At 54.4% G+C, this 27,412-nt stretch overlaps 1 protein-coding gene across 3 annotated transcripts in view; it reads left to right on the top strand.

Moving 5' to 3' along the window:
• MAF1 (MAF1 negative regulator of RNA polymerase III) overlaps positions 1-27,412 on the top strand; it is a 45,537-nt gene that overhangs the window by 15,371 nt on the left and 2,754 nt on the right. For 2 of the 3 annotated variants that reach the window (XM_048837116.2, XM_048837117.2), the window contains exons 2-7: positions 17,572-17,715; positions 22,247-22,375; positions 22,970-23,135; positions 25,432-25,553; positions 26,127-26,246; positions 27,183-27,302. In XM_048837116.2, coding sequence (XP_048693073.1) covers positions 17,633-17,715; positions 22,247-22,375; positions 22,970-23,135; positions 25,432-25,553; positions 26,127-26,246; positions 27,183-27,302 — 740 coding nt within the window. In that variant the 5' untranslated portion in view covers positions 17,572-17,632. Of the gene's footprint in view, positions 1-3,480; positions 3,503-17,571; positions 17,716-22,246; positions 22,376-22,969; positions 23,136-25,431; positions 25,554-26,126; positions 26,247-27,182; positions 27,303-27,412 lie in introns of those variants that run through there. The other variant, XM_048837119.2, reaches the window with a different exon arrangement.

Below are 27,412 nucleotides of genomic sequence, written 5' to 3' on the forward strand. Positions count from 1 at the left end.
AAAAAGCATATGTCCCTCGCTTCTCACATTTATGTCCGGACTTCTCCTTGTCCAGATCTATTCCGCCCCCAACAATCTTCTATTCATTGAACTTTTTGAAACTTTGCACTTTTAAAGAGAGGTAAGGGATTGACTCTGTGTACACACATTTGCAGAGGAACAATAGAGTTGAGGTCTGTTATTTCTCCTCTATATATTATTTATTTATTTTAAAACATTTTTGCTGTTAACAAGTGTGTTGTCTCTGGAAACACAAATCCACAGTTTGAGAACTGCTAAACTAAGCATCTCTGATGGTATCTTCTAGACTGAGCAAGAGTCCCATTGGGTAGATAGAAAGATTAACCTAAATAATCTATACAGAAGCCCCTGGAACCCCATAAGATTGGGTCACTAATCCATAAACTATTGGAACTCATTTACAAAACTTTTCTTAAACATGACATGAATATATTGTCTCAAACTATAGAATTAGAATTTATAATCCCTATTCCGTGATGATATATTTGAGCTATAATGTATCTTAATTAAAACTATCTTTAGATAGGTGTGTTTTTCCTCAAAAAGCATTTTATCAAAAAATATCTGATTTAATTAAAAATCCGATTTTAAAAATTTAAAAAAAAAATCATTGATTTTTATCCACCCTGTCACTGACACAGAGCAATCTGGATCACTTGATAAGCTGGAGGCAAGCACACAATATGTGATTTAATAGGCTAAGTGGCAATGTCTGCATCTAGGAACAAAAACAGTAGGCCATGTTTACAGGATGGGGAATTCTATCCTGGGAAGCAGGGACTCTGGAAAAGATTTGGGGGTCATGGTGGACAATCAGCTGAACATGAGTTCCCAGTGTGACGCTGTGGCCAAAAAGGCTAACATGAGAACGGCCATACTGAGTGAGACCAGTGGTTCATCTAACCCAATATCCTGTCTTCTGACAGTGGTCGGGGTCTGTGTGCACTAATGTAGCAATGTTACTCAAGTATCTTCTCTGTGCTTGAGGCCGCAGCGTCTCGTCTGCAACACTCTGACTATTTGTTCGGTTTTTTCCCCTGATGGTTGTTTCCTGTGGTAGCACCTGTCCCAGTAAGGGGAAGTCTGCTTTTGTTCAGATTGATGCTGCCTCCCTGCCTTGCAGTAGCCATTCTCACAGTCTGTCCGAGACTAGGTTTGTAGGTGCTGTGTGACTCTCCCCGATCCTGGAGTTGACAGTCGAGGTGGTGCTCCTGCAATCTGAACCAGGATGTAGCACATGGCTTGATTTGTTTTTGACCCTCCCCCTGATGGTGCTGCTGAGGGATTGTGGGAGCTCCCTTTCCTGCTTCAGCCCCTGTTGAGCCAGGGACCAAACTAGTCCCAGACCAGTGTGAATGTTTGGGGTCATTAGAGCTCTGGTGCTTCCTACTGAGTTAGTAGCTTCCTCTCCACCTGGAAGTCTGCCCTCCCCTCCACAGGGGCTCGTTCCTTTCTTCTGGCCCAAGCTCCACGGGCACCATTAGGAAGAGTTTAGGTAGGACTGATCCAGGCACTGCTGGGAAATGCAGGATTCCCCTTGTCGGGGACTGACGGGGTGTCTGCATCCACGTGAGTCTGAAGAGACTGGGCTGGGGGAATCCAAGGGGTCAAAAGGAAGAACTGGAGTTCCTGAGGACTTTGTTTTCCATCCTGGCTTGGCCCCTTTGTAGGTAGCGGCTGTCACAGTAAGGGGAGTCTGCGAGAGTTCCCAATCCCACCTTGGGAGGCTGTGTTACCTGCTGGGGCAGTCAGTGTTGGTGTGGGGCAGGGAGCTGTCGAGTGTTTGCTGCATCCTGGAGTGTCTGCACTGAGGCCATCTGTTGCCCTTCCCTAATCCTGGTGCTCTGTGGCCCCCTGTAATGCTGGGGCTAGAGGCTGGCTGTTCCTTGCAGGGTCCCTGGGGCTGAGGCGATGTGACGAAGTGGGACTGTTCTTAATGTTTCCTCTGAATATTGTGGGGGTGCCTCAGTTTCCTCTATGCAGTTCTTAAGTATGTAGGTGGTGGGGTAAGGGTGTATGATCATTGCAGAGCCCTAGAGGGCAGGTGTGTGCAGGGGTCTGGACACAGAGAATGGCCGACACCCTGTTTCCTGGCAACTGATGGCCTGGGCCCTTCCCCCCTGCAAGGTGAGAGCTAAAGGGTTGGAGAACAAAGGAATCACGTGACCTTCTGGCCCGGGAAAGGAACAAAGCCCAGGGGAGGAGGGGCTGGAGGGAGTTTCAGTTTGGGGCTGGCTGGGACATGGAGTGAAGTGCAGACGTGGTTGTGTGGCTCACTGCCCCCCAAAATGGACCCAGCTGAGGGGTTCTGTTCTCTGCACCTACAAGCTCTGTTTTAGACCATGTTCCTGTAGCCTAATAAACCTGTTTTCCTGGCTGGCTGAGAGTCACGTCTGACTGCGGAGTTGTGGGGCAGGACCCTCTGGCTTCCCCAGGAGCCCCGCCTGAGTGGACTTGCTGTGGGAAGCGCACGGAGAGGCAGAGGATGCTGAATGCTCCGAGGCCAGACCCAGGAAGGTGGAAGCTGTGTGAGCTGTGTGCCCTGGAGACAGGCTGCTCCCAGAAAGGAGACTTCCCCAGAGTCCTGCCTGGCTTCATAGGGAGCAGTTCCAGAGCATCGCCCAGGGACTCCGTGACACTGGTGGCAGAGGTGGGATGTACTGCACCCCATGGATAGCGCTTCCTGCAGTAAGTGACGGAGGAGCAGTAAAACGAAGGGGGATTGACGAGGACCAGGCGTGCTGAAGGCTCAGAGAGGAGCGGTTTCGGGGGGCGGTTAACCCCTGGGAGTGTGTGACCAGCAAGAAGGACTGTGCAGTAATGGGGTCCCCCTGGGGACTGCGATGAGCAGGCTCAGGGGTGGAGGAGCCTGCGGCTTGACCCTGGGAGAGAGAAGGACTTTTGCAGTAACAGGGTCCCCCGGGGGATTGCAGCGAGCGGTCCAAGGGGCGGAGGAGTCTGCAGCTTGACCCTGGCAAAGAGGTGGTGACCTCGAGATGGGCTGGCACACTAGGGGTTCTCCCTGAAAACCGTGGGGAGCTGAGAGCACATAGGCCTGTGAGTCCACAACAACTTGGTGACAGGCCATCACTCTGCTCTTCCCATCTCCTTAAGAAGGACATTGTAACCCTGTGCAGAAAGGAAGGGTTGAGCATTGGAAAGTTCACCAAAGCAGTTAATCGTGCAGCTGGAGGAGGATGACCGCTCGAAGGAACAGATTCCTGACCCCAAATGGGGCTATAGCAGGATCTGGGAGCAGCTGGAGTGGGAGCCAGGCAGCGCCAGGACTCCTGTCCCTGACCAGACGATGGTCTTCACGATCGGGTTCCCCATCGGGGGATCGGAGATGGATGGTTTGGAGCTGAGTCCGAGAGAGCAAGAGGACTGTGAGAGACAGCGAGAGCCCGAGAAAGAGCTGCAGAAGCAGCAGCAGCATGAACTGGCAGTGGTGGAGCGGAGAGGCCTAGGGGACCTCCCCGGGGTGAGTGGGGATAGACCCCGGGGTGCCAGTTCTGCAGGGAACCTCGAGATTAAATTGCTGCCCCTGGTTAAGGGGGGGGGTGTGTGGATGCCCACCTCACTGCCTTTGAGCAGACTGGAGATTTGAACCAGGGGGACCCTGCGGAAAAGCCCCGGTGTCTAGCTCCCTTGCTGGGTCCCAAGGCCATAGACTCCGTCAGCCAGATGGGTGGGGAGGTGGACAGGCTCCCACTCCTGACCCCAACCTATATGTCTGTGTGGAGTTTCCTGGGGCCAGGCCCCTCGGACCTCCAGTGGGAGTGGAAGGTGATGGTCAATAGGGAGACATTCCTGGGGTGGTGAGATCCTGGGACAGAGAACACTGGTGTTAGGCCCTGCCTGGGTGGTGCAGCCTCTGATGCTGAGGGGCTGTGTGAGCTGGGTGAGGGTCCCAGGGATGAAGCCCCTCGCCCTGCCTATGGCCCAGATCCCTGTGCAGACCCAGGAGGGGTTGGGCTGGCTGGCCGTTGGGGTTCTCCAGGATACCAGCTGCGAGACCCTCTTGTGGGGTGATGGTGTCTCTTTGGGACACAATCCAGGCCCTGCTCCAGTAACTGCCAAGGGTTTGAATTTGAATCCAGGGAATCAATTGGTGGAGGGGGAAATGGTCAGTGAAAATGCAGATGACCTGGCTGGCAGCAGGGAGGAGCAGCTAGGCTCAGGCTACCTGCCTGCCTGTAACTAGACCCTTGAGCTTGGGTGGGACAGCGAGATGCTCCCCGCCCCCTTGCACACTGGAGAGGGGGCTCATGCTGGCTCTGATGCTGTGAGGAAAGCAGCGAGCTTGCTGCCTACCCCCACTGGGACAGCAAGGGCAGCGCTGAGCACAGTGGGAGCTGAGACCCCAGCTGAGTGGGGGGAGACACGGGCAGGGGATCTGTGGGGAGTGGCAAGGTGCTGGGTAAGGAAAGTCTGGATGAGCCCAGGCAGCCTTGTGAGCTGATGGCTGTGTCTAGTCAGCAGTGTGGGAAGGCCAGGAGAGTGGAAGATGAGTGTCCCTGGACCTTACCTGTTAGCTGGGTGGAGAATTGGGACAGTGAAGGAAACGTGCCTGTGTCTGTCAGGGGTATTGACTTGCCTATGGAGGGAGCTACCCTGATCTCCAAGCAGTTGTCTGTGACCAGCCCTGTGTGCTGGGACCAGGGGAATGAGATCCCAAGCTGTGTGTCTGGTAAAGGAGAAAGTGTGTCCAGCTCTTCTTTGTCTGTGGAGCAGACAGAAGGGGCCTTTCAGCCTGTGATGGTTGAGGGTCGTGCAGTTGTCTTAGAGCTGGTTCTGGATTCAGCTAAAGCCCAGGAAGGGAAGGGTCGTAAATTTGTGTCTGCTCGGGAGAATGGCCCTGCAACTAGGTCGCATCCAGTTAGTGTCTATGCAAAATCCCAGAGACTAGACAATTCTGGTGCTTGTATTTTGCCTGTTGCCAGTGTATTGTTGGGAAAGGGTGTAGCAACTCTGTCTAATCAGGGTGAGATCCTAGCCAGGGCACAAGGAGAGCAGAAAGGTGATGTGATTGTGGGTATGTCTACACTACGAAATTAAGTCGAATTTATAGAAGTCGGTTTTTTAGAAATCGGTTTTATATATTCGAGTGTGTGTGTCCCCACAGAAAATGCTCTAAGTGCATTAAGTGCATTAACTCGGCGGAGCGCTTCCACAGTACCGAGGCAAGCGTCGACTTCCGGAGCGTTGCACTGTGGGTAGCTATCCCACAGTTCCCGCAGTCTCCGCTGCCCATTCGAATTCTGGGTTGAGATCCCAATGCCTGATGGGGCTAAAACATTGTCGCGGGTGGTTCTGGGTACATATCGTCAGCCCCCCGTTCCCTCCCTCCCCCCCCCCCCCCCCGTGAAAGCAAGGGCAGACAATCATTTCGCGCCTTTTTTCCTGAGTTACCTGTGCAGACGCCATACCACGGCAAGCATGGAGCCCGCTCAGCTCACTTTGGCAATTAGGAGCACATTAACCACCACACGCATTATTCAGCAGTATATGCAGCACCAGAACATGGCAACGCGATATCGGGCGAGGAGGCGACATCAGCGCGGTCCCGTGAGTGATCAGGACATGGACACAGATTTCTCTGAAAGCATGGGCCCTGACAATGCATGCATCATGGTGCTAATGGGGCAGGTTCATGCTGTGGAACGCCGATTCTGGGCTCGGGAAACAAGCACAGACTGGTGGGACCGCATAGTGTTGCAGGTCTGGGACGATTCCCAGTGGCTGCGAAACTTTCGCATGCGTAGGGGCACTTTCATGGAACTTTGTGACTTGCTTTCCCCTGCCCTGAAGCGCATGAATACCAAGATGAGAGCAGCCCTCACAGTTGAGAAGCGAGTGGCGATAGCCCTGTGGAAGCTTGCAACGCCAGACAGCTACCGGTCAGTTGGGAATCAATTTGGAGTGGGCAAATCTACTGTGGGGGCTGCTGTGATGCAAGTAGCCCACGCAATCAAAGATCTGCTGATATCAAGGGTAGTGACCCTGGGAAATGTGCAGGTCATAGTGGATGGCTTTGCTGCAATGGGATTCCCTAACTGTGGTGGGGCTATAGACGGAACCCATATCCCTATATTGGCACCGGAGCACCAAGCCGCCGAGTACATAAACCGCAAGGGGTACTTTTCGATAGTGCTGCAAGCTCTGGTGGATCACAAGGGACGTTTCACCAACATCAACGTGGGATGGCCGGGAAAGGTGCATGATGCTCGCATCTTCAGGAACTCTGGTCTGTTTCAAAAGCTGCAGGAAGGGACTTTATTCCCAGACCAGAAAATAACTGTTGGGGATGTTGAAATGCCTATATGTATCCTTGGGGACCCAGCCTACCCCTTAATGCCATGGCTCATGAAGCCGTACACAGGCAGCCTGGACAGTGGTCAGGAGCTGTTCAACTACAGGCTGAGCAAGTGCAGAATGGTGGTAGAATGTGCATTTGGACGTTTAAAGGCGCGCTGGCGCAGTTTACTGACTCGCTTAGACCTCAGCGAAACCAATATTCCCACTGTTATTACTGCTTGCTGTGTGCTCCACAATATCTGTGAGAGTAAGGGGGAGACGTTTATGGCGGGGTGGGAGGTTGAGGCAAATCGCCTGGCTGCTGGTTACGCGCAGCCAGACACCAGGGCGGTTAGAAGAGCACAGGAGGGCGCGGTACGCATCAGAGAAGCTTTGAAAACCAGTTTCATGACTGGCCAGGCTACGGTGTGAAAGTTCTGTTTGTTTCTCCTTGATGAACCCCCCCGCCCCTTGGTTCACTCTATTTCCCTGTAAGCTAACCACCCTCCCCTCCTCCCTTTAATCATTGCTTGCAGAGCCAATAAAGTCATTGCTGCTTCACAGTCATGCATTCGTTATTCATTCATCACACAAATAGGGGGATGACTACCAAGGTATCCCAGGAGGGGTGGTGGAGGAGGGAAGGAAAATGCCACACAGCACTTTAAGCACAGCACTTTAAAAGTTTACAACTTTAAAATTTATTGAATGACAGCCTTCTTTTTTTTGGGCAATCCTCTGTGGTGGAGTGGCTGGTTGGCCGGAGGCCCCCCCACCGCGTTCTTGGGCGTCTGGGTGTGGAGGCTATGGAACTTGGGGAGGAGGGCGGTTGGTTACAGAGGGGCTGCAGTGGCAGTCTGTGCTCCAGCTGCCTTTGCTGCAGCTCAACCATACACTGGAGCATGCTGGTTTGGTCCTGCAGCAGCCTCAGCATTGAATCCTGCCTCCTCTCATCACGCTGCCGCCACCTTTGAGCTTCAGCCCTGTCTTCAGCCCGCCACTTACTCTCTTCAGCCCGCCACTTACTCTCTTCAGCCCTCCACCTCTCCTCCCGGTCATTTTGTGCTTTCCTGCACTCTGACATTATTTGCCTCCACGCATTCGTCTGTGCTCTGTCAGTGTGGGAGGACAGCATGAGCTCGGAGAACATTTCATCGCGAGTGCGTTTTTTTTTCTTTCTAAGCTTCACTAGCCTCTGGGAAGGAGAAGATCCTGTGATCATTGAAACACATGCAGCTGGTGGAGGAAAAAAAAAGGGACAGCGGTATTTAAAAAGACACATTTTATAAAACAGTCGCTACACTCTTTCAGGGTAAACCTTGCTGTTAACATTACATACATAGCACATGTGCTTTCATTACAAGGTCGCATTTTGCCTCCTCCCACCGCGTGAACGGATTTTGGTTGAATGCCAGCAAACATACACTGCAGTGCTTTGTTCTACAGTGATTCCCGAGTACGTGTTACTGGCCTGGAGTGGTAAAGTGTCCTACCATGAAGGACGAAATAAGGCTGCCCTCCCCAGAAACCTTTTGCAAAGGCAGAACCGCAAATGCCAGGGCAAAGTAATCCTTTCACATGCTTGCTTTTAAACCATGTATAGCATTTTAAAAGGTACACTCACCAGAGGTCCCTTCTCCGCCTGCTGAGTCCAGGAGGCAGCCTTGGGTAGGTTCGGGGGGTACTGGCTCCAGGTCTAGGGTGAGAAACAGTTCCTGGCTGTCGGGAAAACCGGTTTCTCCACTTGCTTGCTGTGAGCTATCTACAACCTCCTCCTCATCATCTTCTTCGTCCCCAAAACCTACTTCCGTATTGCCTCCATCTCCATTGAAGGAGTCAAACAACACGGCTGGGGTAGTGGTGGCTGAACCCCCTAAAATGGCATGCAGCTCATCATAGAAGCGGCATGTTTGGGGCTCTGACCCAGAGCGGCTGTTCGCCTCTCTGGTTTTCTGGTAGGCTTGCCTCAGCTCCTTCAGTTTCACGCGGCACTGCTTCGGGTCCCTGTTATGGCCTCTGTCCTTCATGCCCTGGGAGATTTTCAGAAAGGTTTTGGCATTTCGAAAACTGGAACGGAGTTCTGATAGCACGGATTCCTCTCCCCAAACAGCGATCAGATCCCGTACCTCCCGTTCGGTCCATGCTGGAGCTCTTTTGCGATTCTGGGACTCCATCATGGTCACCTGTGCTGATGAGCTCTGCATGGTCACCTGCAGCTTGCCACGCTGGCCAAACAGGAAATGAGATTCAAAAGTTCGCGGTTCTTTTCCTGTCTACCTGGCCAGTGCATCTGAGTTGAGAGTGCTGTCCAGAGCGGTCATAATGGAGCACTCTGGGATAGCTCCCGGAGGCCAATACCATCGAATTGTGTCCACAGTACCCCAAATTCGAGCCGGCAACGCATTCGTGCGTGGCTCTGTCGATTTAAGCGCTAATCCACTTGTCAGGGGTGGAGTAAGGAAATCGATTTTAAGAGCCCTTTAAGTCGAAATAAAGGGCTTCATTGTGTGGACGGGTGCAGGTTTAAATGGATTTAACGCTGCTAAATTTGACCTAAAGTCCTAGTGTAGACCAGGGCTGTGTTACCTACTGAGGGAGTGGAAACCTGTAGCAAGAAGGAAAAGATTCCTGAACTTGTGTGTGGCAAAGGGAAGGAGAATGCTTCTGACCTTTTATCTAGGAAGTCTGTCAGTTTGCCTGAAAGGGGATTGTGTAGGAATCCGCCGGATGGGCCAGAGGTAATTCTGGATGTAAGGGAGACCCAGAAAGAGTCTGTTGTTGCTCAGGAAAGTGTTCCTCTAGAGCAAGCCCTCGGTAAAGAGGGTAAGAGCAGAATTTCTGTGAGGGGTGAATTGTTGCATAGAAAAGCCCCTGGAGAAAGGAATCCTCACGGAGTCTTTGCAAGCAGTTTACTGCAGCTGAAGGTGTGAAAGTGATTTAATCAAGAAAGTTTCAGTTCCTAACAGCCCGAAATTTTCTGTTGTGAATGGATCCACTGACTTTCTTGTTGAAAGATCCAGTGTGGATAGCTTTGAGAAGGTCTCAGATGGAGTGAAAGCTGTTAAGAAAGTTAAACAGTCCTATAACAGGTTGTTGGGGAGAAGACCCAATCCCAATTTGACCCCCTGGGGTTTTGGGGTGGCCAAAGGGCACGGGCCGCATAAACCTTCCCACATGCGGCCTGTGAGTGCTATTGACCACCCCCGACCTAAGGGAGGGCATGAAACTGGAAGGGCCTGGTGTAACTCCCACCAAGTAATGGGAGAGATGCTGGGGCATCCATGGGAACGTTGGTGGCTTGGAACTTCCCCAGGTCACCTGCTAAAGTGACCCCACTCAGTTCAATCTCGAAGGGGGGAGAGATGTGACCAAGCAGGACTGTTGTTAATGGTTCCTCTGAATCGTGTGGGCGTGCCTCACTTTCCCCTATGCAGTTCTTAAGTATCTAGGTGGTGGGATAGGGGTGTATGATCATTGCAGAGCCCTAGAGGACAGGTGTGTGCAGGGGTCTAGACACAGAGAATGGCCAACACCCTGTTTCCTGGCAACTGATGGCCTGGCCCTTCCCCCCTGCAAGGTGAGAGCTAAAGGGTTGGAGAACAAAGGAATCACGTGACCTCCTGGCCCGGGAAAGGAACAAAGCCCAGGGGAGGAGGGGCTGGAGGGAGTTTCCGTTTGGGGCTGGCTGGGACATGGAGTGAAGAGCAGACGTGGTTGTCTGGCTCACTGGGCCCAAAATGAACCCGGCTGAGGGGTCCTGTTCTCTGCACCTACAAGCTCTGTTTTAGACCATGTTCCTGTTGTCTAATAAACCTTCTGTTTTCCTGGCTGGCTGAGAGTCACGTCTGACTGCGGAGTTGTGGGGCAGGACCCTCTGGCTTCCCCAGGAGCCCTGCCTGAGCAGACTCGCTGTGGGAAGCGCATGGAGGGGCAGAGGATGCTGAATGCTCTGAGGTCAGACCCAGGAAGGTGGAAGCTGGGTGAGCTGTGTGTCCTGCAGGCAGGCTGCTCCCAGAAAGGAGACTTCCCCAGAGTCCTGCCTGGCTTCATAGGGAGCAGTTCCAGAGCATCGCCCGGGGACTCCGTGACAGGCTCCACTGGGGATGTCTGGGGGAGCGGGCTCAGGGTTGTGTGGCTAATGCTGAGGCAGTCCCTCGGATGGCTGCTCAGCATGTCAGTGCAGTAGCATGTGCCTGTGCTAATCTCCTCTGGGTTATGTCAGGGAAAGAACATCCAGCAGCCTCAGTCCGGGAGCAGCTGACCTCCCTTTGACCTTGCTGGGCGGACAGGTTCCCTAGCCTGGTGCTTCTTCTCTATCCAACTATACTCTCAGCCCAGCAGAAGCAGCTGTCCTATCTCGGGGCCTCTCCTTCTGCCCCTCCACCCCCACAAACATGATACAGTTCTGTGGTGACCTAGAATCCTATTTTCGACATCTCCGACTCAAGAAATATTTCCAACATACCTCTGAACAACATACTAACCCACAGAATCCTTCCTACGAACACTGTAAAAAGAAGGATTCTGGGTGGACTCCTCCTGAAGGTCGAGACAGCAGGCTGGACTTCTACACAGAGTGCTTCTGCCGACGTGCACGGGCTGAAATTGTGGAAAAGCAGCATCACTTGCCCCATAACCTCAGCCGTGCGGAACACAACGCCATCCACAGCCTCAGAAACAACTGACATCATAATCAAAAAGGCTGACAAAGGAGGTGCTGTTGTCGTCATGAATAGGTCGGAATATGAACAAGAGGCTGCTCGGCAGCTCTCCAACACCACTTTCTACAAGCCATTACCCTCTGATCCCACTGAGAGTTACCAAAAGAAACTAGAAAAGGAGTACTTGTGGCACCTTAGAGACTAACCAGTTTATTTGAGCATAAGCTCACAAAAGCTTATGTTCAAATAAATTGGTTAGTCTCTAAGGTGCCACAAGTACTCCTTTTCTTTTTGCGAATACAAACTAACATGGCTGTTACTCTGAAACCTGTCAAAAGAAACTACAGCATTTGCTCAAGAAACTCCCTGAAAAAGCACAAGATCAAATCCGCACAGACACACCCCTAGAACCCCGACCTGGGATATTCTATCTGCTACCCAAGATCCATAAACCTGGAAATCCTGGGCGCCCTGTCATCTCGGGCATTGGCACCCTGACAGCAGGATTGTCTGGCTATGTAGACTCCCTCCTCAGGTCATGCTACCAGCACTCCCAGCTACCTTTGAGACACCACTGACTTTCTGAGGAAACTACAATCCATTGGTGATCTTCCTGATAACACCATCCTGGCCACTATGGATGTAGAAGCCTTCTACACCAACATTCCACACAAAGGTGGACTACAAGCCGTCAAGAACACTATCCCCGATAATGTCACGGCTAACCTGGTGGCTGAACTTTGTGACTTTGTCCTTACCCATAACTATTTTACATTTGAGGACAATGTATACCTTCAAATCAGCGGCACTGTTATGGGTACCCGCATGGCCCCACAGTATGCCAACATTTTTATGGCTGATTTAGAACAACGCTTCCTCAGCTCTCGTCCCTTAACGCCCCTACTCTACTTGCGCTATATTGATGACATCTTCATCATCTGGACCCATGGAAAAGAAGCCCTTGAGGAATTCCACCATGATTTCAACAATTTCCATCCCACCATCAACCTCAGCCTGGACCAGTCCAGACAAGAGATCCACTTCCTGGACACTACAGTGCTAATAAACGATGGTCACATAAACACCACCCTATACCGGAAACCTACTGACCGCTATTCCTACCTACATGCCTCCAGCTTTCACCCTGACCACCCCACACGATCTATTGTCTACAGCCAAGCTCTGCGATACAACCGCATTTGCTCCAACCCCTCAGACAGAGACAAACACCTACAAGATCTCTATCAAGCATTCTTACAACTACACTACCCACCTGGTGAAGTGAAGAAACAGATTGATAGAGCCAGAAGAGTTCCCAGAAGTCACCTACTACAGGACAGGCCTAACAAAGAAAATAACAGAACGCCACTAGCGGTCACCTTCAGCCCCCAACTAAAACCCCTCCAACGCATTATTAAGGATCTACAACCTATCCTGAAGGATGACCCAACACTCTCACAAATCTTGGGAGACAGGCCAGTCCTTGCCTACAGACAGCCCCCCAACCTAAAGCAAATACTCACCAGAAACCACATACCACACAACAGAACCACTAACCCAGGAACCTATCCTTGCAACAAAGCCCATTGCCAACTGTGCCCACATATCTATTCAGGGGACTCCATCACAGGGCCTAATCACATCAGCCACACTATCAGAGGCTCGTTCACCTGCACATCCACCAATGTGATATGTGCCAGCAATGCCCCTCTGCCATGTACATTGGTCAAACTGGACAGTCTCTACGTAAAAGAATAAATGGACCCAAATCAGATGTCAAGAATTATAACATTCAAAAACCAGTCGGAGAACACTTCAGTCTCTCTGGACACGCGATTACAGACATGAAAGTTGCAATTCTTCAACAAAAAAACTTCAAATCCAGACTCCAGCGAGAAACTGTTGAATTGGAATTCATTTGCAAATTGGATACAATTAACTTAGGTTACCTTGCATAATGACTTAGGCTTGAATAGAGACTGGGAGTGGCTATTTCCCCTTGTTTTTTCCTAACCCCCCCCACCCCCCCAGACGTTCTTGTTAAACCCTGGATTTGTGCTGGAAATGGCCCACCTTGATTATCATACACATTGTAAGGAGAGTGATCACTTTAGATAAGTTATTGCCAGCAGGAGAGTGGGGTGGGGGGAGGTATTTTTTCATGCTTTGTGTGTATAAAAGATCTTCTACACTTTCCACAGTATGCATCTGATGAAGTGAGCTGTAGCTCACGAAAGCTTATGCTCAAATAAATTGGTTAGTCTCTCAGGTGCCACAAGTACTCCTTTTCTTTTTGCGAATACAGACTAACATGGCTGTTACTCTGAAACCTCTCCTCTATTGCTCAATTCTGTCCCTGGAGCCTGGGATGGACTCGGCCCCTAGCTACTGTCTGTTAGCAGCTAGCCCTGAGTCCCCTCCATGCTCCCAGGGACCCTTCTGCAAGGGGTTATCTCCCCCGCTCCTATCTGAAACCAAATTGGCTCCCTGTGTCTGGGGCAGTGGCATGGCCGGGCCTCCCAGATTAGTCCTGTGAAGGAACACTGCTTCCCGAGAGCCCTGGCATGTCCCTGCTGCTGCTTGTTTACAATCTCTCCTGTTACAAGCCAGGATGGCGCAACAGGTCCCAGCTGGAGAGAGGGTGGGGCACGGAGCTCTTGAGCAGGGACTTCTCCTTTGTAGCCAGCAAAGATTTTAGGGATCCCCTCACTGAAACTGACAAAGTCTATATACTTCAGAGAGAGCCTGTCCAGGGTGAAACTGCACTGATGGAAATAGGTCTCTGTCTGGCAGCACTGTAGAGTGAGACCCAGAGCCCTCTTCAGCTGCCATCTCAACCAAATATCCTTAGGAATGTGTCCTTAAAGGCCCCATAAGGAGTGAATTCTGGAGCCAAGACCCTTTGCTGGGGCTGCCCTGTCACCTCCAGGAGCATTTTGGCTGGTTACAGCTGGAGCCAAACTGGGGACAGAGCCAGGCTGGGGATAGGGGCTGCACTGGGGGCAGCGAGGCTGGGGCCCTCCATCAGAGACCTCCCCAGGGGGTGAGGACAGGCCACTGCCCTTCCCACTGCGCCAGGCGGTGCAGGCAGCAGGCAAGGGCTAGGCATGGCACCAGTAGGGGGATGGGGAGGTGTGTCGGGTATTGGGAGCGGGGGCAGGGTGCATGGATGGGGGATGGGGCAATCATAGAATATCAGCGTCGGAAGGGAACTCAGGAGGTCATCTGGTCCAACCCCAACTAAATCATCCCAGCCAGGGCTTTGTCAAGCCTGACCTTAAAAACTCCTAAGGAAGGAGATTCCACCACCTCCCTAGGGAACCCATTCCAGTGCTTCACCACCCTCCTAGTGAAAAAGTTTTTCCTAATATCCAACCTAAACCTCCCCCACTGCAACTTGAGACCATTACTCCTTGTTCTGCAATGCATGGGGGAGGGGAGTGCATGGGGGGCAGAGAGGGGCAGGATGCATGGACAGCAGAGGGAGGTGCATGGGTAGGCAGGGTGCATGTTGGGGAATGGGGACAGGGTGCACCAGTGTCGGGGTGGAGAAAATAGGGGCATGACATATGGGTCTCTGAGAATCTGGGCGCTGCGTGGGAGGGCTGCAAGGGGGCTGGGTGCATGGACAGCAGTGTGGTTCATGGGCACTATCGAGGTTCCTTCCCCACTCTGAACTCTAGGGTACAGATGTGGGGACCTGCATGAAAGACCCCCTAAGCTTATTCTGACCAGCTTACGTTAAAAACTTCCCCAAGGTACAAACTTTGCCTTGTCCTTGAACCCTATGCTGCCACCACCAAGCGTGTTAAACAAAGAACAGGGAAAGAGCCCATTTGGAGACGTCTTCCCCCAAATATCCTCCCAAGCCCTACACCCCTTTTCCTGGGGAAGGCTTGATAAAAATCCTCACCAGTTGGTACAGGTGAACACAGACCCAAACCCTTGGATCTTAAGAACAATGAAAAATCAGTCAGGTTCTTTAAAAGAAGAATTTTAATTAAAGAAAAGGTAAAAGAATCACCTCTGTAAAATCAGGATGTTAAATACCTTACAGGGTAATCAGATTCAAAACACAGAGAATCCCTCTAGGCAAAACCTTAAGTTACAAAAAGACACAAAAACAGGAATATATATTCCCTCCAGCACAGCTATTTTACCAGCCATTAAACAAAAGAAATCTAACACATTTCTAGCTAGATTACTTACTAACTTTTTACAGGAGTTCTGAGCTGCATTCCTGATCTGTTCCCAGCAAAAGCATCACACAGACAGGCAGACCCTTTGTTCCTGCCCACTCCAGCTTTGAAAGTATCTTGTCTCCTCATTGGTCATTTTGATCAGGTGCCAGCAAGGTTATCTTAGCTTCTTAACCCTTTACAGGTAAAAGGGTTTTGCCTCTGGCCAGGAGGGATTTAAAGGTGGTTACCCTTCCCTTTATATTTATGACAGGCACCAAGGTGCTGAAGGGGGTGTGGAGAAGCTGGAGACGGGGGACAGATGGAGGTGCTGCTGAGTGCATACAGATGGAAGTTGGGGAGCTGGGTGTATGGCAGTGGTTTTCAAACTTTTTTTCTGGTGACCCAGTTGAAGAAAATTGTTGATGGCTGTGACCCAACAGAGCTGAGGATGAGGGGTTTGGGGTGTGGGAGGGGCTCAGGGTTGAGGTGTGGGGGTGAGGACTGTGGGGTAGGGCTGGGAATGAGGGGCTCAGGGTGTGGGAGGGGATCAGGGCTCTGGGCTGGGGGTGCAGGCTCTGGGGTGGGGCCAGGGATGAGAAATTTGGGGTGCAGGAGGGGGCTGTGGGTTTGGGAGGGGCTCAAAGCTGGGGTAGTGGGTTGGGGCATGGGCTAACCTCAGGCGACTCCTGATCAGTGGCATAGTGGGGGTGCTAAGGCAGGCTTCCTGGCACCGCGGACCGTGCTGTGCCCTGGAAGCGGCCGGCAGCAGGTCCGGCTTCTAGGTGGAAGTGCACAAGCAGCTCTGCGCAGCTCTTGCCCACAGGCACCGACATCTTCCCCCCTCCCCCAGCAGAGCTGGTGATCAGGGTGGGAACAGCGCACGGAGCCCTGAGGCCCCCATGCCTAGGAGTGGGACTTGCTGCTTGCCACTTCCAGGGCACAGCGCGGTATCAGAACGGGTAGGGGCTAGCCTGCCTTACCCAGGCAGCACCGCCAATGGGACTTTTAACGGCCCGGTCGGTGGGGCTGACCAGAGCCTATGCGACCCAATGCCTTACATTTCGTGACCCAGTACTGAGTCGCAACCCGCAGTTTGAAAACCACTGGTGTATGGGAATCAGGGGTCGGTGCAGGGGTTGGGGGGACTAATCTTTGAGGCAGAGTGTGGATGCAAGCAGGGGCCCTTTTTGGGACTGTGAATAAGGGGATGTTCTTGCGTGTGAACAGCCACTGGGGGCACCAGGGAGGCTGCTGATGCAGATGGTGAATGGGGGCTGCTGGGGCGGTTACATGATTGGCAAAGTGATTCCTTCAAATCTGTTTCTTCAGTCTTTTGTGGTGATGTTGAGGTGGGGGTGAGCATGGGGGGGTTCATTGTGCCTTTGAATTTGCAGGGCTGGTGGTGAGAACCCTCTCCCTTAGGGTCCTAGTGCAGGTAGTGTCTAGGCACAGGAAGCTGTTCTTGTGCTAAATCCTGCTGCCCTGCTTTGTATATGGGATGGGCGTGTACTTGGGACCAGGTGTGCACCTGGCCTGGGCAGGAATGTTAGCTAGTGGTTCAGCCATGATGAAAACACTGTCCTCGGTTTGTGCCCAGCGGTCACTTGGGTTGGTCTGTTGAGTATGGAGGTGAATTTGTTTAGCTGCAATGCTGCCTCTGTAGAGAATAATAAAAGAGAGGAGGAAACTCCTTTATATGGAAGCGTGGTGCTTTAAAACAGGGAGAACTTGTCATGAAATTACCTGTTCTGTTGGCCACTGTCAGAAGACAGGATACTGGGCTAGATGGTCCTTTGGTCTGACCCAGTATAGACGTTCTTATGTTCTTATATTGGAGTGTTGGGTGGAACAGGTCAGAGGTAGCTTCACAGAGCACAGACTCTTGCTGAACTGGGGGAAATGATTCCCTGTGGGTTAGGGGTGGGAGAACTAGCCTTTGGGTCTGAAGGGGGAATGTATAGCAGCCGTGCCCTCCCACCCCCCTCGTGGATTGTAAGCTCTGGGTGCTGGCGAGGAGCCTAGTGCTAGGGGGTGAGAATGCGGTTGGCACACTGGTGTGAGGGTGGATGTGGAGAGCTGCAGGCCAGCTTGCCCTTCGCAGGGAATGGTACATCAGTCACCTGAGAGTGGGATATGTGCGATAGGGTTAGCCTGGGAGGCTGCCTGGCTCCTTCCTAGGAACGTGAGATCTGTTCTTGTTCTCCCCACTTAACAGGGTGTCTGCCTCCTGACCTCTCCTGCCCCTCCCTGTCTCTGTGTTGGCTTATCACCTCCCTGCCAGACTAGCCAAACCCATTCCATGCTGCAGGGGCTGGGCTCACCGGGAATCAGGGCCATTCTCACCTTGTCTGCAGTCTTGCTGTGCTGCTCTTGGGATGGGGCAGCTGATGGAACCTGTTTCTCTGTGCTAGGTCGTACCAGCTTTGCAGCAGGTGTTGCACTGAGAGTCGCTCTGCAGCCGAAGGTGGGACAATGAAGCTGTTAGAGAACTCAAGTTTTGAAGCAATAAACTCTCAGCTGACAGTGGAGACGGGAGATGCTCACATCATTGGCAGGTGAGTGTTGTCAAAGCTTCCTTCTGTGCTTCCCCAGGGACTTGAGCCACCTCTTCCCGTGCCCTTCCTGTGGTGCAGAAAGTCCCCCCACAAGGGGGACCAGACAAGCTTGATAGCTCTGGCAGTGAGATCTATTCAGCTGAGGAGCACCCCACCGCCAGGTGAAACACTTCAAGCTAGAGTGGCCAAGGCACTAGGCACCATACTGACATGGGTGAGTGGGAGAGCATCGAATGGGTGCTGTCCAGGTAATTGCCGCTCGCATGTGTGTGGGGGGCGGAATGGACTATGTAGACTTTACAGGCCTTTGCTCTCTGCCTCTGCCCAGCTGTCTGTGAAGTTCCAACTTGCCACAGGCTTTGCAGTCTCAGGGCACACACAGCTCAGCTGTCTGCTTCCAGGCCCTCCGCAGTCACCCTAGGGAGTGTCCCCTCAGCTCCCATGGACAGTCCCATCTACCAGGATTGTTTCTGCTCTAAATGTCTTGACAGGTGGAGTGAGTGGGAAGAGGAGTGAGTCAGTCTGTGTGCACAGGTACCTCAAACCCCACCTTGCATACATGCTGCAGTGCAGGGCGCAGGTCTCTGGGCTGAGCCTTCCGTCTCCGGCTAGGGGGATCCCAGATGTGGGAACAAAAGGCTACCGCTGTGCTCCCCTGTCTTTAGCGCCTCTGCCTGCCTAGGTGTTGCTGTTTGCCTGGGAGGTCCTGCTCCTGTCAGAGGATGGCTGGGAAGGAGGAGGCAGGGCTCATCCAGCACTTGCTCTCCAGGCATGTTTACAGGAGTCATAAAAAGCAGTGATGTGAGACTCTTGGCTGGGCCTCTCTCCACTTAGCCTGGGAGAGCAACTGGAAGGTGCTCCAAGGCCACTCAGCTGAGGACTCCCTGGCCATTGGATCAGCAGAGGCAAGCCTGAGCACCTGTAGCCCCTGGATGTCTCCTTTCTGAGCCCCATCTAGCTGTGGGAGTGGGGAAGGCAGGGCAGAGGTGCCAGTCCATCTCCTCTCCAAGCTTATGAACAGTGACTTGGGTCCTAGGTACAGGCTGTGACTTTTGTTTTTGCCAGTGGGTGCTCAATGCTCTCTGCCCCCTCCCCACTGTGCAAGTGGTGGGCAGGCCCTCAGGGGGAAGAGGCCAAGCAGGGGTGGGGCCTCAGGGCAGAGCATGGGCAAAGTGGGGAGCGGGACCACAGCCCAGGGGCTGGGGTCCACAAAAGATTAATTCAGCCCTGCTGTGGGTGCGGAGCACCCCCTATTTTTTCAGTGGGTGCTTGATCCCCAGAGCACCCATGGAGTCAGCACCGATGGTCCTAGACACTTGGGCTGCAGAAACTTCCACCCAAGTGCAAGCTGTGGTATGCAGTGTAGGGGTGGGGATAGGTCAGCTCCTGTGGGCTCCCAAGCTCTGGTTCTCATGCTCTCACTGACCCTGTACGCTTCCTCCCTTTGAATCTCTCCAGTGGGTGGAGCAACGCACTTACCCTCAGCCTGGCATCTGTGCTGTGAAGAGACATCTGCTCTCAAGGCAGGATGTTTTGAGCTGCAAGAATGGAACCAATCGGCCAATGGCTTCCGTTCTTGGGCAGCTGCACAAGTGTGACCAGGCTGAGAGACTGGCTGGACCAGCCTGTGCTCATCACACCCCCATCAGCTGTGGAGCATGAGCTATGCAAGGCCTGTGCTGGGACAGCGACGATGTGGAACAGGAGGAGGAGATGGCAGTTCTTTGGGCCCAGCAGGGGCTCGTCCATACAGCAGCCTAGGGCATCTAGGCTAGTAGGCATCTCCGTTGTAGACTGCTGGGATGGAGCAGCCAGACCAGAGCTCCATATGGGCTTTTCCCTGGTCAGTGCTGCTTGCCCAAGGAGGTTAGCTTGGGGGCAGGAGACTGCCCCTTGCCCACAGCTAGCAGGAGTCTGACAGTGACATGCCCCTTTGTATGGCAGGCTAGCGTTGCTTCCCCATCAATTGCTCACTGGTTCAAGCAAAGAGCTAGGAATCAGGACTCCTGGGTTCCATCGTGAGTCCTGACCTTGGTTCGCTCTGTGGGCTTGGTGCTTCCCTTTCTGTCTGGACCGAGGAGGACTCCAGCCAGGGGGTGAGCTGAGCAAACTTCAGGAGACCATTGGCAGTTTCCTGAATCGGCGTTTCCAGGTTTTGGGCTTTATTTGAAACCCAAAGTTGGCCAGGAACGTGAAGTTTGGGAGTTGAGCTCTGTTTGACTGTGGGGCTGGCTGGCATTGCCCAGCAGGGTAGGTTTGCTCAGTCTGTTTCTGACTGTGGCTGGGCTGCTCACATGTGGCTGGGCTGCTCACAGGCTCTGACTGTGTCTGTATTGGAGCACGCACCAATGAAATGAAACTCCATCTTGCTGCACCATGCGGAACCCTAACCTGTGTTTAGGGCGCTTTAAATGGCATTGAAACCCGGATAGCTTGATCTGGTCAGTTACTGCTTTCGCTGGCTGATCGAGACAAAGCCGAAGTGAATCTGTTTCCCAGCTGGCCCAGGCGTAGGGTAGGGGGTGCTCCACACGCTCTCTGACCGGCTTTAGCATTGGGCTTTTCAAGCACTTCACGAAGAGCTGGCGTTCTTGGCTGACAGCAGCTAGAGAAGGGCAGAGTGGTCAAGAGGGTGCTGCAGACATTCCCCAGAACGTGCCCCAATCCCCGCTTCTTTTTCAGTGTGACCATGGGGCGTAGGCTGCTGCTGCCCTTCAGGAAGCGTGATTGCGTTACCTCTGTCCCAGCCTATTGTGGGGGCCATGGGAGCTGGACAGGACCATGTCTGTCTTTTCTGCCTCTGTCGAGGCTGCTTGTGGAACACATGCTGCAGAGTTGGGGGGGAGAAAGCCCTGCTCTGGGCTGGGTCTCCTGCCCTTCCTGAAAGGCTTAGTCTGTGTGGATTTGGTTTGTGAACTGAGGGCACAGTCTAAGAGTCGGGGTTTGCAAACCGTCTCGCATCCTTCCTGCAAGCCCCAGGAGCACACTTCCTGCTCACGCGCTCACCTCCTGGGCAGCGTCTGGGAGCCCTGGCAGGGCCTGGGTGTAACTTCTGACTGGAGGCTGCCATTACCGGGGCCTTGTCACCCTGCTCTCGTGATGCTGTCAGTGTCCGCAGCTCTTTCACAGGGGAGCCAGAAGGTGGGGTCTGCCCAGAGTTTCTAGGGGGGCCTATAGGAATGTGTCCATGAACAGATGACAGTGGATATGTCTGCCTAACAACCCTTCCCCCACCCCCCTTGAGCCCAGACACCACAGCCTGGAAGTGACAGAATCAGAAGTGAAACTTACTAGCCTGTTGTTACACAGGATAGAAAGGCGAACAGGAAGGAGTGGCGTGTCAGGGCCAGCGATATGTGATGTGTGACTGATCTCGGTGTTGGCGGCCCTGGCAGCGGCATGTCTCCAAGGCCATGTCTAAGCGACAGCTGCTACAATGGCACAGTTAGAGCCCTGCAACTGTGCCCGCCATGCCCTGGCATGAACACGTCAGGGGAGTTAATCCACCTCTGGCAGGTGGTAGCTAGGTCGATGGAAGAGTTCTTCCAGGTCCTGACCAGGAGTTAGGCCGACCTAACTATGGCACACCGGGCACAAAAAGCTTCACAGCCCAGAGCAATGTCGCTAAGATGATCACAGGGAGCTATGGGATGCCTCCTTGCCACTCATTCACCCTTGAGCTGAACCTGGGGAATGGGACCCACAAGCTTTCCCAGGGGCCCTGCCTGGCACGTCTGCTCTGTTGTACCAGGAACTGACGGGTCAGTGGCAATGGCTGGTCAGTCATCGTCCCCCTGAACCAGAGGTAACGCTGGCTAGTTGCCAGTGCAGAGGGACTGAGCCTGTTGGGGGGAGGTGTGTGCAAGGGGGGGCCTCAGTCCTGGGGGCAGCATGGCCATCAAATCATTTCCAGCACTGGCTGGGGAGCCCTTTTCTGACAACGTTACTGGCAGCAGGTGAACTCCCTGGTACGGGCAGAACCCTACTTTGATCAGGATGCTGCAGTGATTAGCTGGGTTTCCTGCGCCTTCTTCTGTACCCTTGGTGAGGCAGGCCAGGAGCGGGGGAAGGGGAGGGAGGGCACATAGGAGCTCCTTAGAACAGCTCGTGGGCATGTTCGTGGTCAGAGTTCATGGAGAAAGTTTGCTGGATCCTGTTCAGCCCACCTCTCCTCCCTCCCCCATGCACGCTCCAGACCCGGCAGCCAGTTCTGCAGGGTGTTGTGGTGGTCACATTTAAATTTCTCTGAAACAGCAGTCCCTGTAGCTCTGGGCAGAGCCGGGACAGCCTGGCGGAGAACATTAGGCTGCCTGTGTCCGTGCTGGACATGTCTCCGCTCCTGTTGGCCTGTCCCTTCTCGGCACCCAGTGCCAGTGTTGTGAAGGGTGATCTCTGTCTGCGCTGGGGCTGGGCACCCAGTGTTGCTCTTCCGCTTGTCGCTTGTCATGCTTGCTCTGAGGAGCAGGCGTGGGCCCGGGGCCTGCTGTGCTGTTCCCCGGCGGGCCTCACACATGGTGTTGTCTCTCTGCAGGATTGAGAGTTACTCATGTAAGATGGCGGGCGATGACAAGCATATGTTTAAGCAGTTCTGCCAGGAGGGCCAGCCGCATGTCCTTGAAGCCCTGTCACCCCCTCAGACCACAGGAATCAGCCCCAGCAGGTACGTCAGCCCTCCACTCTGGGCTGGGGACTGGGCGGCATGGGACTTCTGCATGCTTCAGTGGGGCCCCGCACAAGAGGTAGCCATGGGCTGGAGCCAGAGCCCACTGAGGGAAAGGGAATGGGGGATTGGCCTCAGGATGCCCCATGCATTGCAGCTGGCCTCGCCCCAGTCTGGGCCAGCAGCCTGGGGTTAGTGCTCTCTGTTCCTGAGCCTCTGGAGCTGAGATGCAGCAGTGCACGCTGGGACTGATGATCTCCCAGGCCAACCCTCTGTGCAGGTGAGGTGCTCTGTCATACCTAGCTGCTCCTGGATTAAGTTGGGTGTGCGTGTGCATTCCCTCCTGTGCCTGTGTGTGCATTTGGTTAGGGCCGTGTGGCACATCTCCACTGGGAAGTGTCCCTGCCCACTTGCCCATCCTAGGGTGTGTCTGAGCCCTGTTTGCTGGGTTCTGGCAATATCCCTGGGGCTGAAGCTGGTTTCCACAGGATTCCTGTCCTGGGGTGTGGGGTGGGGCTGCCGGGGGCCTCCCTCCAGTGTGTTGCTTCTGGGCAGCTGGTAGCAGCTGCCCGCCTAGCTGTCTTGTGTGTGCAGGCTCAGTAAGAGTCAGAGTGGAGACGAGGAGGGGCCTCTGAGTGACAAGTGCAGCCGCAAGACTCTCTTCTACCTGATCGCTACCCTCAACGAGTCCTTCCGGCCCGACTACGACTTCAGTGCTGCCAAGAGCCACGAGTTTAGCAGGGAGCCGAGCCTCAACTGGGTACGGGATGGGCTCCTTTCAACACTGCACAGGAGCCAGCTACTGATGGTGGCTGGGGTCAGAGTGCTCCTTGCCATGGAGTTTGGCAGGGACCTTCTGAGAGCAGCCGAGACAGGGCTCCCTCCAGCTCGGTGTGGTGGGGGACCCCCAGGGACCCAGCCAGTGGGGTTTAGATCTATGAGGCCCACCTGCTCCGAGAGGGGCTGCAGCCAGACCCTTCCCCAGGAGATGCTCTGCCACCTCCAGACCCACCCTCCAGTGAGACACCCTCCCCTTCTGCCCTCTCAGCCACTGGAGCGAAGTCGTCCCGTCCCCCCCCCCGTCCCGCGCAGGCTATCAGGATCTGTCCTGCTGCCCATCACTGCAGAATCTGAGCACTTCCCCCATAAAATCAGCAGCCTCAGAACAGCCCCTGCCAGGCTCCAGGGCCCCTCTGGCCCTTCTCCTTTGGGGGATGCTGTGCCTGTGGGTGGGGTTTTGACTTCCCCTGGCTGTGCCAGCTGGGCTGGGTTGTTTCATGGTGGTGGTGTTGGGGTTGGTTGTGGGGTGGGGGTATGGTATTGCTTTTCGTTGGGTAGAGGCAGGGGCAGGGTTTGAGCATTTTTCAGCATTTTGAGAGCCACCCAGACTGGGTTACCCTGTCCAGCCTCCCAGGCACCATGCTGAGGAGTGGGCAGAGCTCCATCCTGACTAAGCAGAGGGTGCCCAGAGCTGTGCCTGCTGGCGGGAGGCCTCCTTCCTCGGCCTGCGGCAATGCTCCCTTCCCAGACAGCTTCAGGGGAGCCACGTGCAGCTGTAGAGTCTTTTGAACTGGCGTCTGTGGGATCCTGTGGCAGGTCCAACCACCCCCACCTCTGCTTCTATTGCCCCACAATGCATTTCTGTATTTCTCCTGCTTCTCCCCACGTTTTCCTGAATCTAACGCTGGGTGCCCATTGGTCTGCATCTGTTCCACACACACACTTGTGTTCTAGGTTAGACTTCTGTTTTTCCTCCCATCCCAAGAGTACCCTTGCAGCAGCTTCCCCTTCACGGAAGGGCTGTGCGACAAGCGAGGGCTTTGCCAAAGCTGTTAGCTTATCACTTCCGGCGTGTGCCATGGGAAACAATGGCTCCTTCCCGCTCAGAGGAGCGAGCCTTTGGGCAGGGCTGGATTAACTCTCCTGTGGGGGCCAGGGCTATTAGATTTTGTGGGGCCCCTGTATACAAGTCTCTTTCCTAATTTAAAACAAAATTATCACAATTATGGCATCAAAGCTATTAACGCTATACTAAACTTGCCTTTTAATTAACGTAAAGGTGTTCTGTGGTTACATTTCACGCTTAAAACATGTAGAATATAGTTAAGTTAATTCAAAATAGCCTAACAGAACAGCTGTTATATTCGTTTTTCTGGGAGGGAGTTTGGGTGCAGGAGGGGGCTCCAGGCTGGGGCAGAGTGTTGGGGTGCAGACGAGGGTGAAGAATACAGGCTCTGGGAGGGAGTTTGGTGCAGGAGGGGATTCTGACCTGGGACAGGGGGCTGGGGTGCAGGCTCCGGCTGGGAGGCACTTACCACAGGCGGCTTCTGGCCAGTGGCGCAGCAGGGCTCAGGCAGGCAGGCTGCTTGTGTGCCGTGGCCCCACACTGCTCCTGGAAGCAGCCAGCTGCTGGCATGTCTCTGCGCACCCCTGGGAAGAGGGGGACAGCGTAGTGCGTTGCCTGCAAGCGCTGTCCCCGCAGTTCCCATTGGCCGGTTCCCAGAAAATGGGAGCAGCAGGAACAGTGCTGGGGGCAGGAGCAGCACACAGAGCTGCCTGCCCCCCTAGGGGCCGCAGAGATGTGCCAGCAGCCAGCCGCTTCTGGGAGCAGCATGGGGCCACAGCACGCAGGCAGCCTGCCTGAGCCCTGCTGTGCCCCTGGACTTTTAGCAGCCCGGAGATCACAGTCGACTGGCAGAGGCTCCAGGTTCGACCAGTCAATCGCAATCGACAGGTTGGTGACCACTGAATTGTATATAATTATGGATTTATTTTTGCAGGGCTCCCCTTAGCCCGAGGCCCTGGGCTGCACCCCCAAAGCCCCTGCATTAATCCGGCCCTGCCCTCAGGGCCAGCCAGTGTTCCAAACCCACCCTTCCAGACTCTCTGGACTCCCATCTGGCCTCCCCAGAGCAGAGGAGTTGGGCCCTGTCCCAGGCATCGTGGACACAGCACAGGGCCCCTGGGGAGGGGCTGCCTGCTTCCCTCTGGAAAGCTGCAGGGTCCTGACTCCCGTGTGTCCAGCCCAGCCCAGAGTGTGTCTTGGTCTCCTCCAGGTGGTGAATGCTGTGAATTGTAGCTTGTTCTCAGCGGTCCGGGAGGACTTCAGAGCCCTGAAGCCTCACTTGTGGGATGCTGTGGATGAAGAAATCTGTCTCTCGGAGTGTGACATCTACAGGTCTGTTCTGCCTGCCCGCTCGGCATAGGGCAGCCCCACGCCCTGGAGCAGCCAGGCCATGCGCCGCTGGGGAGTACAGAGCCGGGGCTCTTCCTCAATGCTGGGCCGACATAGTGTGGCCAGTAGTGGATCTGGGGAACATCCTACTGATTCTGGCCTGCCCTGCCTATAGGGGTCCCTTTGCCAAGGCAGATAAAAGGGACGATCCCATGCCTTCCCCTTCCCACCCTGGGCACACCATGAGCTTGCGGCTAAGGGAGCTGACTGCCTCACTCCTGGCTCTGCCTGGGGCTGCTGGCCCAGTGGGCTAATAGCCTGCCTCCGTTTCTCCCTGCACATCGTTGATCCTTGCACCCGCCTGCCTTGTGGGGTGTGCTGGGTTGGCGGCTGGGTCATTACCGTTTTTGCTGCGCTCTGACCACCAGGTGCCAAAGGTCGGTTCTGCTCTGTCACGCTGGTGTCAGGCCAGAGTGAGCAGCGTGCCTGGACTGAGTGAGAGTCTGGGTGCTGGGAGCCCTTCTTGCACAGGCAGCTCTAGGCAGGGTGTTTCTCACCCCGCCACTGGTTTTGCAGCTACAACCCAGATCTGGACTCGGACCCCTTCGGCGAGGAGGGCAGCCTCTGGTCCTTCAACTACTTCTTCTACAATAAGAGGCTGAAGAGGATTGTCTTCTTCACCTGCCGCTCCATCAGGTCAGGCTGCGGGACGGCGGGGAAGTGCGACCTGTCTGAAAGCTGTGCCTCCTGCTGGGGGAGCCCCCTCGACCCAGCACCCCCAGCAGTGCCCTGAGCTAGAGCTGCACTCCGCCTAAGTTCCCTGTCAACTGTGTGGCCGTGCAGCGGCCTGTTAAGTGCCACGTAGGCGCTCAGGGAACCTACCCAGCTGGGACCTGGGCGCCCCTCCTCTGGCCCCAACCTAGCCTGGCCCCCAACCTTCTGCAGCCAGGGGTGGGGCGCCTATCCCATGTCCCCAGCCCCGGAGCTGCCATGGCAGGGAGAGGCACCCCCACCCAGGTGCTGCCGTGGGGAGAGAGACAGCTGGGGGGAGTCCTCTCCCCGCCATAGCCCTGGGGCAGCCTGCACCCCAAACCCCTCATCCCTGGTCCCACCCCAGAGTTCGCACCCCCAGCTGGAACCCTCTGCTCCACCCCTGAGCCCCCTCCCACACTCTGAACCCCTCGGCCCCACCCCTCCCACATGAATTTTGTTATGTGCATTAATATGAAGGTGATGTGTCACACACTACCTCCATATAGGTGCACATAACAAAATGCATTCCGCACATGGGTGGGAAAACTTAGAGGGAACCCAGAGCAGCCAGGCCCCTTCAATCTGCCTGCAGCATACAGCTTCACTTCCACACTGACGTACAAACTGGATGGGAGCCGCGGCCTGGCAGCCTGACCCTCCCTCTCCTAATGGCATGGGTGCTCGGCCTCCCACAGGGAGGGTCCCTGCAGCCCCTCCTCCCTCTGGCCGCTGGGGGGTTGAGTTGGCCGGATTGGGAGCCCTTGCTCAGCATAGCCAGGATTCGTAACGGGAGGCCAGTGCCTTAGACTGGTGCCAATGGGGCTGTGCCTTAGCTGTAGGGAGCTGGCTGATGCTCACTGCTGCCCTTTGTCTCTCCAGTGGGTCCACATACCCTCGCTCGGAGTCAGGGAACGAGCTGGACATGGATCTCGGTGAAGAAGACCAGGGGAGGAGCATGGATGCCTATGACAAGGAAAGCAGCAATATTGAGGAGGACAGGTGTGTGAGCTCGGCTGGCAGGGACATGCCGAGTGGGGCGGGATCCTGGCTGTCCCCTGCCCACAAAGCATGACTGTACCCGTTTCTCTCCAGCCCGTCTGCGTGATGGA

This window comes from Caretta caretta, chromosome 2 (assembly GCF_965140235.1).
Source record: "Caretta caretta isolate rCarCar2 chromosome 2, rCarCar1.hap1, whole genome shotgun sequence".
NCBI classification, from domain to species: Eukaryota; Metazoa; Chordata; order Testudines; family Cheloniidae; genus Caretta; species Caretta caretta.